At 36.9% G+C, this 13,435-nt stretch overlaps 2 protein-coding genes across 3 annotated transcripts; both read left to right on the top strand.

Annotated features, from left to right (window-relative positions):
* The first annotated feature begins 1,013 nt into the window (after positions 1–1,013).
* On the top strand, positions 1,014–6,850 carry LOC103461468 (uncharacterized). 2 transcript variants are annotated; one of them, XM_081601988.1, is made up of 9 exons: positions 1,014–1,149; positions 1,373–1,687; positions 1,779–2,012; positions 2,084–2,182; positions 2,364–2,582; positions 2,703–3,044; positions 3,559–3,925; positions 4,023–4,080; positions 6,680–6,850. In XM_081601988.1, the coding sequence occupies exons 1-9, from the start codon at positions 1,095–1,097 to the stop codon at positions 6,713–6,715; spliced, it is 1,725 nt and encodes a 574-aa protein (XP_081458114.1). In that variant the 5' UTR covers positions 1,014–1,094; the 3' UTR covers positions 6,716–6,850. The 2 variants fall into 2 exon arrangements, with proteins under 2 accessions (XP_081458114.1, XP_081458073.1); XM_081601947.1 differs by lacking the exon at positions 6,680–6,850 and adding an exon at positions 4,229–5,187.
* A 322-nt stretch (positions 6,851–7,172) lies between these two features.
* LOC108166250 (uncharacterized) lies at positions 7,173–12,791 on the top strand. Its single transcript, XM_081602029.1, has 6 exons — positions 7,173–7,479; positions 7,655–7,873; positions 7,994–8,335; positions 8,850–9,222; positions 9,318–9,375; positions 9,517–12,791. Exons 1-6 carry the CDS (start codon positions 7,428–7,430, stop codon positions 9,703–9,705), a joined length of 1,233 nt encoding a protein of 410 aa, XP_081458155.1. The 5' UTR covers positions 7,173–7,427; the 3' UTR covers positions 9,706–12,791.
* Positions 12,792–13,435: the final 644 nt, after the last annotated feature.

The raw sequence follows: 13,435 nt of genomic DNA, 5'->3' as shown, positions 1-13,435 counted from the left end.
TTATTGCTATGTCCACTTTAGTTTCTTTCCTGTTGCTAGATTTATTTTATAATTTATCCATTATAAGACGAATAATATAAGACAGTTAATCCAAAGCGTAAGACCAGGCTAGTTACAAAAAGCTTTAAGGACAGAAAAGTCATGTTTTGGAGTCACCCTCACATAATCCAGATTTCAGTCCCTTAAATTCTTTGTGGACAGAGCTGAAATAGTTTGAGTGAGCAAGGTGCCCCACAAACCTGACTCGCTTAAGCCAGTTCTGTCAGGAGGAACGGGTACCAAAAACAAACGAAACAACAGGACATGCAAATCACAATGCTACCTTATAGCACGGAAATATATGCAAGCTTTTGAAATAAAAGAAAGTAAACAGAAATTCTCTCTTTCTCTCCAACTATTCCAGCATTTAGAACGTAAAAAGAATCTTGCTGGTCCTAAATGGAAAAAAAATAAGTGTGTGTTTGTTACATCAAAAAACTTGCATTTCTGTTTTCTTCATGGTAAAAAAAGAAAGTTTACTTTTCATTAACATTTACATTAATCATATTACCATTGTGTTTATTTTAAAAGGCTAAATAGGACATTAATGGATTTGGTGAAAGAGAACATGACGTTTATTGGTGTAAAAGTAGAATACACAGATGGTGAAACCAACTGGAGGCAGATGATTCTCTGTGGCGACTTCTGAAGGAATAATAGAAAAGAGAAGAATTCTACCACTTCATTTTTGGTGTAGACAATATAATATGCAAGAGAGTTTAGTTAAGTTTAGTTTTTTTCAAGTTATTCTTTTTATTTATGTTTGTGCATATGTGTCATGGCAGTTTTAGTTCATTTACTTGATGTGAAATAACTGCTGCTGACTGTAAAACTCATCAGAGTGCTGTTTTTACTGGTGGTTCAATGCTGATACAGGAAGTGACATTTGAGCTATGGAAACTGTGGTCAGCTTGTGAGATGCAGTACATTCACACATAACAGCAAACACTCTTCAGTTCTACATAGCGGTAAATTAGACCAGTCAAGTTTGAAGTACTTCCCATTAAGCAGCAGCTGGAATTGGCTCATAAGAATTGAAATATTCAACAACAGTCATGATGGTGTCTAAAGCTGGATGTATGTTAACATTTTACATTCTGTACATCTCTGGTAAGGACAAGTGTTTTTCTTTAGAATTTTAAAGCACGACTTCATTTGTATTTTTCTTTTCATAAAAGTAAGAATTAGACTTTCAAAGTTATTTCTATTGAGTTCTTTATAATCACTGTGAGCTTTAATAATAAATCAAAATGATCAAAGATAACGTATTAACGTCCTGAGAAAGTAACGCATTACAGATCTTTAACAAGTGCAAATCAAATCTTTGTTTCAGGTGTCAAAGGAAAACCAAACAGCGTCTTTGCTTTGAAAGGTTCATCAGTGAATCTGAGCTGCTCGGCTCCACGTTCAGCTGCAGACATCAAATGGTACATTGTGAGCAAGAGTGATGCAGGATATGTTTATATTGATGTTTCTGCACATAAAAATTATAAAAAGTTAATAATTTCAGAAGATAGTTTCACTCTGACAATCAGAAATCTAACAGAGTGTGAGAGAAAACTTTACTGCTGTAGTGAAACTGTTCCTAAAGAGAAACCAGATGAAACCGACAGCTGTCAGCAGAACAGCATTCAGCTCCAGGTCACAGGTATGGAGACACATACAAAATATATTTGAGTTATTAAAAAATTGATTAGTATTAGTAATTGATTTGTATGTTTTTATCAACAATATCTCAGAGCTTCATGTAAAGGTGTTTCCTGCCTCAGAGGGACAGAAAGTGACTCTGATGTGCTCAAGCAGCTGTTCTCTGACTGAAAGCCCTGCAGCCTTCATCTGGTACCAGAACGGAGAGTTCCTCTATGAGGACTGGTCCCCCTGGTACCAAGAGCTGGTCAGCAGTGACCAGGCAGTCAGATACTCCTGTGCTATCAAAGGCTACGAGGATCTCAGAGCTCCTGACGTCTCAGTGGGTCAGTGACCAAGATTAGTTTATTTTCTATCTCTTCTGGTCAGACACTTCCTGATCTCTGGTTCTGTTCAGATTCTGTCTCAGGGAGCTGCTTCAGTGTGACCTATGCTGGAGGCAGGATGTGTTCCTACAAATCAGAGAAACAGTCCTGCTCCATCACGTTTCCTACAGGTGATGACACAATCTGCTGGTTTTACATCTGCTCTAATTGCTCTAAAGTGACTATAGAAATATTAATACTTTCTTATCAACCTGTTCACACTATCTGCTTACAATCGTCTTTAAAATTCAATAATTTGTATTGTCAACATAAAAAGTAAATATTTGAAACATGTTCATTATGTCCCAACAGAAGTTTGTGTTGAAAGGACAGAATCCAACAAAGACCATTTCAAGATGACCTGCAGCTCCAGCTGTTCTCTGACTGACAATAAAACTTCATTTCAGTTGTATAGAAACACAGAAAGTTATACACAGAAAGTTAATCAAAACATTCTAGTTCCCATCTCATCACCAGAGAGCTTCTTCTGTACAGTGAAGGATCATCATGATCTGCATTCTAATGAAGTTTGTGAGTATGAATGAATCTGTAGTATTGATATAATGATTATTGTAACATTTTTGTTTATTCAGAATCATTTTATGTTTTAATTTGAACAATAATTTTCATGTATTATTTTCTCATATTCAGGTGTTAATGGCAGCGACTGCTGGAGTGTGAGTTATGACAGCAGGAGAATCTGTGCCCTGAAAGGTTCATCAGTGAACATCTCCAGCAAATACTCACATCCTGAACACCAGCAGCCACAGACTAAACGCTGGTATAAAGTGAAGATACATACAAAGCTGGAAGAAGAAGAACTGATGGAGAATAAAGGAGATGTGAATTATCAGGATGACATGAAGAACCAACACATCCTCAGATTAAACAACCTGGAGGAGAAAAACTCAGGAGAATACGAGTTCAGAATGAAAACAGAGCAACGGATATGGAAATCAATTGAATTTCCTGGAGTTACTCTGATAGTAACAGGTAAATATGATGATATTTTACATGTAATGGGTTCTCAGCTAAATGTGTTATTCTTACACTCCATTGTGAAAATGTTCATGTTACAAAATTTTAAATCTAAGTCTGGAATTATGTTTAGCTCAACATAACGTTTGTACATTTAATTAACATTTCATATCTTAAATATGAGAATAATCCAGGGGTGGGCAACTCGAGTCTCCTGCAACTTTTAGATGTGTCTCAACTTCAACACACCTGAGTCAAATAATGAGGTCATTAGCAGGACTCTGGAGAACCTGCCTGCTCTTAGGAGGTGATTCAGATGTGTTGGACCAGGGAGACATCTAAGAGCTGCAGGACACTGACCCTCCAGGACCAGGATTGCCCACCCCTGCAATAAACCATCCTGTAGCTGGAGGTAATTTATAATAAAATTACTAAACTACAGTTTAGTTGCATCTTTTGAGCCTGTTCTCATAGAACTACTTACTAACTTTTACTCATCTGTTCACTGATTAGTCCAACTGTCTTCCAGATCTCCTGGTGGATGTGCGACCTGCTGCAGAGGTCACTGAGGGTCAGAGAGTCACATTGACCTGCAGCACCAGCTGTCCTCTCAGTGAAAACACAAACTACATTTGGTACTTGAACAGTCGGCCTCTGAGTCTGACTAAAACGCCAAACAAACATCTGATTATAGATGCAGTTAGCAGTCAGGATGAAGGAAACTACTCCTGTACTGTTGAGACGATCAGCTCAGCTGGAAAGACTCTGACTGTACAAAGAAGAAGAACAACAACAACAAGATCCACTTCAGCATCAACAGTAAACTGGAAACCAGGAGCTGCCAGAATCTCTGTTTCTCTCCTGGTTTGTTTACTTCTCACTGTGTTTGTGTTTTGGTGAGTATCACAGCGCCGCTTCTAGTCAACAACATTTTACATTAATTATGAATCTGAACTGGATGATTTATCTCAGTTTATCTGTTTTACCAACCAGGAAGTTGAGGACCTTCTGTCAGTGTTCTAGAAGTGAAGCTGCTGTCAGCATGGAGGAGGTAAGGCTGCATAATCTGGTTCTTTGAAAAAATATCCATCACATAATCGGTTTCTATTCAGATGTGTGTTCATATTCCTGTGCATTATTTTACATTGTTATGAGGGATAAATTTTTGAGTTGAATTTAATGATTTTTTTTTTTATTAGATAAACTCTGACCTCCTTTATGAAAATGTTCAAGTTTAAGTCAGTCAGCAACGAACAACATAAATCATCTTCCCTTCACCATCATACAGTTTCAAGAACAAGATTATGTCTCCTCTCTCTTCTGTACATTGAGAATAATATTTCCTTATGCCTTTGATCAAAACAACAACAAACATAAAAAATTCTGTAAATAAATTAAATGTTCTCTGCAAATAGATGCAAACCACTCAGCGCCATAATGAGGGTGTTGTTGCTGAATTAGATCCAGAATGTATCAGCTTATTGCACATTTAGAATCTGGAACATGTTTTTGTAATGATGAAGCAACAAAAACAGAAAAAAAAAAAATCAGTGTCTGGATTTATTTTATTTCATTTCGTTTTATTTTGCTCTACTTTGGCAACGATGGCTTATAAATGATTTAGACATTTATACAGCGTTATTATTGTTCATTATTCATGATTTCCATTTCTGTCTCTGGTAGATTTGCTTATTTGCTATTATATTGTACTGGATGTAAATAACATTAAAGGTAGAAAAAAGTAATCAAGTATTTTTTTATTGACTCGTTTATGCGTCACATAAACTTGACCTTATAAGAGGAATGTTTACAGTGTTAGAGTCACAGAAATGAAAAGAAGAATAAATTTAATCACGATTGAGGCACTGGTGGTTCAAAGTACAGCAACAAAAATATTCATGTTGTTCCATGTTTTTCTCTTTAAATGCTTAATGTAAAGTCTGACACTTGGCTGCATAATTGAAGACAATACGGACACAACATTTAATGTATTAACAAAACATTGTATAATGAAGATACCAGGTCAAAAAGCAGCTCAGTCAGCTGCCATTCATCCATGTGGAGAAGCTCTGAGGAGGGGAAATGTTGACTAAATGCTTTTAAAAACAGAATTTTACTCAGTCATCCTCTGTCTCAGTCAGCAGAAACATTTAGCTACCTGCTGTTTACCAAAGAAATCACACATTTTAAGAAGGTTCATATTTTTTCTTAGAAAAGAAATGCTAAGATTTTTATCTGCAAAGACACAGGAATCAATGACAAATGAACAGATTAACTTATAAATGCATGAAAACAAATGGAGAAAATGTAGAAAACAAGCAGCACAGATGTTCAAGGAAGAACTTGTGTCTCAAGTTCAGAATACCACAAATAACCTTCAGTGGTTTGACAGCGATACTTTTGATCATATCTGCATAGAGGCAAAAGCTCTGATGCTTAATTAGTGTTTTAAATATGTATGTGTGAAGATTGTGAGATGGAAACCATGATGGTATTTTTAGTCCAACTTATCAAATATGCCTAAGAGGTTTTTACCCGAAGAAGAGAGAAAATGGCAGCTGAAACTGACACAGTGTGGGCTTTTTCTGTCTGAACAGTTTCACAGCTACTTCTTGTTGCTTCTCCTCTGTGTTGGTAGATGAAGAAAACTAAAAAAATGTCCTTCATTATAAACCTTGTACACCTCATATAGACAGCAGATAGAAAGGTCAGAGATGAGGTCAAATGATGCTACTTTTATTACCACTTGATATGTCAGTAAAACATGTTTTATTGATTTTATTATTATTTTGTGCTTGTTTTGTTTGGATCAAACTAGTCAGTCATGATATGTTCATTCATTTTAATCTAATTAACCATATAGCAATTACTTTTTTACCCTCCTCTGCTATTGACTTATAAATTTTGAGCCTGGTCCTCTACATCACATAACACACATTATGTCTGTTTTTCTATTTCCTCTGCATCTTCTTCTCCAAAAACATGTTTGGTGTCAATTTCTTGTTTCTGTGATTCAGTATCTACTGTCGGTGAGTTTTTCTGATTATGTTAAGATGCAGCTTTGTGTCTTTGTGTTCTACTAAAAACATTAGGAACTCAAAAAACATGAACTTTTAACAATAAATGAATTTTAAAACAGTATAAATCAGTAACAGAAGTAGTGATGCAGTGTCTCAGGTTATCCACTAGAGGTCTCCTCTTTCTGAAAGGAAAATGATAAAGTAGGAAGTGACTGTCAAGTTTATCAGACAGATTCACATGAAGCAGCTTTCATTAGACGTTGTTGAGCTGAACTGTTCTTCCTTTGAATATTTTAATAACCTTTCATTAAACTGCAGCTGGAATAAGGCAAATAAATCAATTCTAGCATTATTTTAATAGCAGAATTCAACAACAGTGATGTTTTTATCAGCAGCTGGATGTTTGTTGATGGTTTATATTCTCTGCACCTCATGTAAGTAGAACTGCTTTAACTGTTTTAATGGAATTTTGTAAGTTTGTGATCAAACATAGATTTGACTTGTTGAACCTCAATGCAGCATTTAGAAAATTGATCACAACCAATGGCTGGTTGATAAATGTATAACTTTTTAGGAAATTACAGCAAAAACAGGAAAGTCAAATGTTAGTTGATCAAATCTTTGTTTCAGGTGTCAAAGGAAAACCAAACAGCGTCTTTGCTTTGAAAGGTTCATCAGTGAATCTGAGCTGCTCGGCTCCACGTTCAGCTGCAGACATCAAATGGTACATTGTGAGCAAGAGTGATGCAGGATATGTTTATATTGATGTTTCTGCACATAAAAATCATGAAAAGTTCATAATTTCAGAAGATAGTTTCACTCTGACAATCAGAAATCTAACAGAGTGTGAGAGAAAACTTTACTGCTGTAGTGAAACTGTTCCTAAAGAGAAACCAGATGAAACCGACAGCTGTCAGCAGAACAGCATTCAGCTCCAGGTCACAGGTATGTTTTTTGTTAAATATGTTTGAATTATTTAACAATATTATTCAATTGATGCTTGTTTTTTTATCAACAATATCTCAGAGCTTCATGTAAAGGTGTTTCCTGCCTCAGAGGGACAGAAAGTGACTCTGATGTGCTCAAGCAGCTGTTCTCTGACTGAAAGCCCTGCAGCCTTCATCTGGTACCAGAACGGAGAGTTCCTCTATGAGGACTGGTCCCCCTGGTACCAAGAGCTGGTCAGCAGTGACCAGGCAGTCAGATACTCCTGTGCTATCAAAGGCTACGAGGATCTCAGAGCTCCTGACGTCTCAGTGGGTCAGTGACCAAGATTAGTTTATTTTCTATCTCTTCTGGTCAGACACTTCCTGATCTCTGGTTCTGTTCAGATTCTGTCTCAGGGAGCTGCTTCAGTGTGACCTATGCTGGAGGCAGGATGTGTTCCTACAAATCAGAGAAACAGTCCTGCTCCATCACGTTTCCTACAGGTGAAATCTGCTGGATTTACATCTGCTCTAATTGCTCTAAAGTGACTATAGAAATATTAATACTTTCTTATCAACCTGTTCACACTATCTGCTTACAATCGTCTTTAAAATTCAATAATTTGTATTGTCAACATAAAAAGTAAATATTTGAAACATGTTCATTATGTCCCAACAGAAGTTTGTGTTAAAAGGACAGAATCCAACAAAGACCATTTCAAGATGACCTGCAGCTCCAGCTGTTCTCTGACTGACAATAAAACTTCATTTCAGTTGTATAGAAACACAGAAAGTTATACACAGAAAGTTAATCAAAACATTCTAGTTCCCATCTCATCACCAGAGAGCTTCTTCTGTACAGTGAAGGATCATCATGATCTGCTTTCTAATGAAGTTTGTGAGTATGAATGAATCTGTAGTATTGATATAATGATTATTGTAACATTTTTGTTTATTCAGAATCATTTTATGTTTTAATTTGAACAATAATTTTCATGTATTATTTTCTCATATTCAGGTGTTGATGGCAGCGACTGCTGGAGTGTGAGTTATGACAGCAGGAGAATCTGTGCCCTGAAAGGTTCATCAGTGAACATCTCCAGCAAATACTCACATCCTGAACACCAGCAGCCACAGACTAAACGCTGGTATAAAGTGAAGATAAATACAAAGCTGGAAGAAGAAGAACTGATGGAGAATAAAGGAGATGTTAATTATCAGGATGACATGAAGAACCAACACATCCTCAGATTAAACAACCTGGAGGAGAAAAACTCAGGAGAATACGAGTTCAGAATGAAAACAGAGCAACGGAAACAGAAATTAATTGAATTACCTGGAGTTACTCTGATAGTAACAGGTAAATATGATGATATTTTACATGTAATGGGTTCTCAGCTAAATGTGTTGTTCTTACACTCCATTGTGAAAATGTTCATGTTACAAAATTTTAAATCTAAGTCTGGAATTATGTTTAGCTCAACATAACGTTTGTACATTTAATTAACATTTCATATCTTAAATATGACAATAATCCAGGGGTGGGCAACTCGAGTCTCCTGCAACTTTTAGATGTGTCTCAACTTCAACACACCTGAGTCGAATAATGAGGTCATTAGCAGGACTCTGGAGAACCTGCCTGCTCTTAGGAGGTGATTCAGATGTGTTGGACCAGGGAGACATCTAAGAGCTGCAGGACACTGACCCTCCAGGACCAGGATTGCCCACCCCTGCAATAAACCATCCTGTAGCTGGAGGTAATTTATAATAAAATTACTAAACTACAGTTTAGTTACATCTTTTGAGCCTGTTCTCATAGAACTACTTACTAACTTTTACTCATCTGTTCACTGATTAGTCCAACTGTCTTCCAGATCTCCTGGTGGATGTGCGACCTGCTGCAGAGGTCACTGAGGGTCAGACAGTCACATTGACCTGCAGCACCAGCTGTCCTCTCAGTGAAAACACAAACTACATTTGGTACTTGAACAGTCGGCCTCTGAGTCTGACTAAAACACCAAACAAACATCTGATTATAGATGCAGTTAGCAGTCAGGATGAAGGAAACTACTCCTGTACTGTTGAGACGATCAGCTCAGCTGGAAAGACTCTGACTGTACAAAGAAGAAGAAGAAGAACAACAACAACAAGATCCACTTCAGCATCAACAGTAAACTGGAAACCAGGAGCTGCAGGACTCTCTGTCTTTCTTTTGGTCCTGGTACCTTTGGCTGTTTTCTTGTATAGGTGATTATTACAGCCCTGTTACTAATCATCAACATGTTAAACTCACTATGAACTCCAGCTTCATTATTTATGTATTTATCAATTTCACCAACCAGGAAATTCAAGCCCTCTCATCAGTCTTCTAAAAGTGAATCTGTCAACAATGTGGATGAGGTAAACCTGTTTTTTCTGCTTCTTTCTTTATCCACATATCATGCTATTAACATTAAGATGTTTCTTTTCACCTTTATTTCACTAAGAATGAAGATTTGCTCTCTTGAATTAAAAATGTAATATTTGTTTATTTTTCCTTAGATAAATACTGGTCATATGTATGAGGAGATTGCAGCTCAACCAGCAGAACAGGAACTTCATTACAGCCAGATAGCTTTGGAGAAAATAAACCCCATTTACTCCAGCTTCCAGCAGCACCAAGAGCAAGAGCATGTCTCCTACTCTGTGGTCAAAACAGGAACAAGCACAAATTCAGATTCAACCAGATAAAACTGTGAGTCTAACTATGTGTTGAGTTATTTATTTACTTTCAAGACAGTTTAATTGTGGTTAAAATGACAGTTTTATTAATAAACAAATAAAAAAAATATTGGGGCTGCACAGTGGTGCAGTTGGTAGAGCTGTTGCCTTGCAGCAAGAATGATCTGGGTTCGATTCCCTGCCTAGGATCTTTCTGTATGGAGTTTGCATGTTCTCCCTGTGCATGGTGGGTTTTCTCCAGGTACTCTGTCTTTCTCTCACAGTCCAAAAACATGACTGTCAGGTTAATTTGGCTTCTCCAAATTGTCCCTAGGTGTGTGTGTGCGTGGTTGTGTGTCTCTGTGTTGCCCTGCGACAGACTGGCGACCTGTCCAGGGTGACCCCGCCTCTCGCCCGGAACGTTATCTGGAGATGGGCACCAGTAACCCTCCCGACCCCACTAAGGGACAAACATGGATGGAAAATATATTGCTAGTGCCTGCAACCTGGTGTTCACTTCAGGCATTACTGTAAAAAAGAATTTCTGTGTTCAATCAACCAATCAATCAATCAATCAAATTGTACCTCACATTTCAGCAAGAAGGCATTTCAAGGTGATTGACATCATAAAAACACAAAGTCAAGCAATATAGAGTCAACAATCAAAACATTACATTAAGCCAAGTGTTATTAAATTCTTAGTCTATTATACTTCAGAGGCAAATCTAACCAGCTGGGTTTTTAGTCTAGATTTGAAGGCACTCAGTGTTTCAGCTGTTTAGCAGTTTTCTGGAAATTTGTTCTAGATTTGTGGTGGATAGAAGCTGAATGCTGCTTCTCCTTGTTTGGTTCTGGGGATGGAGAGCAGATGAGAACCAAAAGACCTGAAGGGACTAGACGGTTGGTACAACAGCAGCAGATCTTTAATGTATTGTGGGGCTAAAGCCGCTCAGTTTATTCTTTGAGCTACAGGGAGCCAGTGTAGGGACTTTAAAACTGGTGTTATGTGCTCTATCTTCCTAGTTTTAGTGAAAACACAAGCAGCAGCGTTCTGGATCAGCTGCAGCTGTTTGATTTCTTTTTTTTTTTTAGGCAGACCTGTGAAGACACTGTTGCAGTAATCAATGCGACTAAAGATAAACGCATGGATGAGTTTCTCTAGATGGCGCTGAGACATAAGTCCTCTAATCCTGGAGATGTTCTTCAGGTTCAGGTCAGAGTCCATCACTACTCCCAGGTTTCGGGCCTGATCTCTGGTTTTCAGTTGTAATAACTGAAAACCAGATTGATTCTAGTTTGCTCCTCTTTAGGTCCAAAGATAATAACTTCAGTTTTGTTTCTGTTCAGCTGGAGAAAGTTTTGGCACATCCACACATTGATCTGTTCTAAACATCTGTTCAGTGATTGGATGGGTTCAGAGTCACCTGGTGACATCGTGATGTAGAGCTGTTTATCATCTGCATAGTTATGGTAGCTAATCTTATTACCTGTTATAACTTGAGTCAGTGGGAGCATGTAATGTTGAATAAGAGGGTCCTAGGATTGAACCTTGGGGTACCCCACATGTGACTTTGGCTCAGAATGCATCAGCTTTGGGTTTTAAAGCATATTAGGACTCTGGGACACATATTTGTAAGAATTCAACTATAGACAGCAATTTTCAACATGCAAACTCCACAATAACAGATAAATTTGTTCTCATATATCATCATGTTCCTGTTGCTTGTTGATTCCTGGGCCTGACCCATTTCTTACTTGTTCTGATATCTACTATCGAAGTGCTTAAAGGGGCAGTATTATATATTTTCACATGGTGCCATTTTATAGCAGAATCAAGTAACTATGATACCTTCAGTTGTTCTAAAAATGCTTTAAATATTAAATGTCTTAAAATAAATTTGACTTCTTAATTTAAGGTCTTGAAATTGGGCCTGTACCTCTTTAAGAAACTCCTGCAAAGATAGCTTTTGGTAGTTTTGCCAATTTTATATTTGTCTTACTATTTTTACTAAACTTAAATGTATTTTCTATTTTTATCTATCTGTGGTGTTGTTTGTTGTGAAGCACTTTGGTCAGCTGAGACTGTTGTAACTGTGCTGTATTAATAAATTGTACTTTTACTTTGCTCTTTCCGAAACTCCGCCTTTATAAAGTGATTGCAACACTCCTTTTTTAAACCTTTCACATTGTTAAACCTTTAGTAATGTCTTTATCAGTATTACACTGGGAAGTAGCTCCTATAATGAGCTCAGCAGATGCTCAGCAGATGTTTGCTAATTGCCTGTAGCTAGTCTGAAGGAGCTGAGTGGTGAAGTTCCAGGGCTGCACTGTGAGGCGGAGCTCAGAAGCTGCAGCTCAGAGAAGGAGCTAGGAGCTTTGATCTCGAACGCGGAGCTACCTCCACCCAGGCGTTTTGAACAGCTGGTTGCCATGGAGATTAAAGGATTTCTCAAACATGTATGAATGAATCAATGCAAAACTTCTGGTATGTTGATGAGGGAATAACATTATAACATGACGTAAAGCTCAAAAACGTTAACTTTACATAAAACTGCCCCTTTAACAAGAGTTCTGCCCTTAAGTTTATGTGAAGTATAAAACATCCTGGCCAGAAAAGAATGTGATCCCAATCTCACCACCTGGAGCTAAAGAACTACTTTGTTCTTGTGAGTATTGACCTTAATGAATCTGTTTTCATGAGGTGTTTTAAAGATAAAACCAGTAGACACACACACTGGGAGAACAATTATTTTCTGTCACCTTGGTAACCCAGTATTTTACTGCTGGAATTTCATTCTATTTATTGCTTCTATTTAAAATTATTTAATCTTAGCTGTGTAAAAGCAAACATTTTAAAAATGTGTTCCTCGTGTTTAGGTCCCACTTGCTAAAAGAAAAGTGAATAGGACCAAATAAAGGTAAAGAGATGTAACTCAAAAAGTTATGTTCTGAATATGCTTGAGGTTGATTCAGCAAAGAGGATTTAGTTTTTTCTATCTGATCTGAGAATGTAATGATGTTTCTTAAGATGAGAGACAAGTGTGAAATGGACGCCCAGAAACCATATGACACAATTTTGATACAAAGATACTGAATTAAACCGAAACTTTTGTGAACATTTGTGTCTATTTTTTAAATCTTGTTTATTTTAACAACTGGTCAGCATTTACCCAGTAACTCTTCAGACCCAGTGCACTGATGAAAACACTTACTTGGCATAAGATACTTTTTGAGGAAGTGAAACCAGAGACTTTTTCATTAGAACTCTCTGTCACACTAACAACAAAAAAACAAGGTGACTAAAACTTTTCAAGGCGAACTAAAGAAGATAAAAACTAATTTCAATATGCTGTTGACACGTGCTTTCATCACACACCTGACCACTAATCTGGAAATATTTTTATCTGATTTTGAAACCAAAACTGAGGCATCAACATGTTGCAGAAGTTTATTTTGTGTAGTTCTTAAGTTTGCCGTTTTCTTAATGTTATAAAGGAATATTTTTTTAGGTAAAGTTATTGAAAATATGAGTTTCAGATCTTTTTGTTCAGAAACGTGTATTGTTTTAGGAGGGAAAGTGTAAAGTAATTTTATAAATTAGATTTAAAAAGGAATTCATTTTTTAGCATATTTCATTATTATTTAAAATAATCTTTGCAACATTAGCAACCCTGAACTAGGGGATTTTGATCATGTCTCGATGTAATTAGTTGGGTTAAATACTGGAACTCTTAAATTCCTTCTCCATTTATTCTGGTTG

Source organism: Poecilia reticulata, chromosome 1 (genome assembly GCF_904066995.2).
Source record: "Poecilia reticulata chromosome 1, P_reticulata-male-v2, whole genome shotgun sequence".
NCBI classification, from domain to species: Eukaryota; Metazoa; Chordata; class Actinopteri; order Cyprinodontiformes; family Poeciliidae; genus Poecilia; species Poecilia reticulata.
Note: the sequence above shows the minus strand (reverse complement) of the source record. Positions and strands in the feature narration are given on the sequence as shown.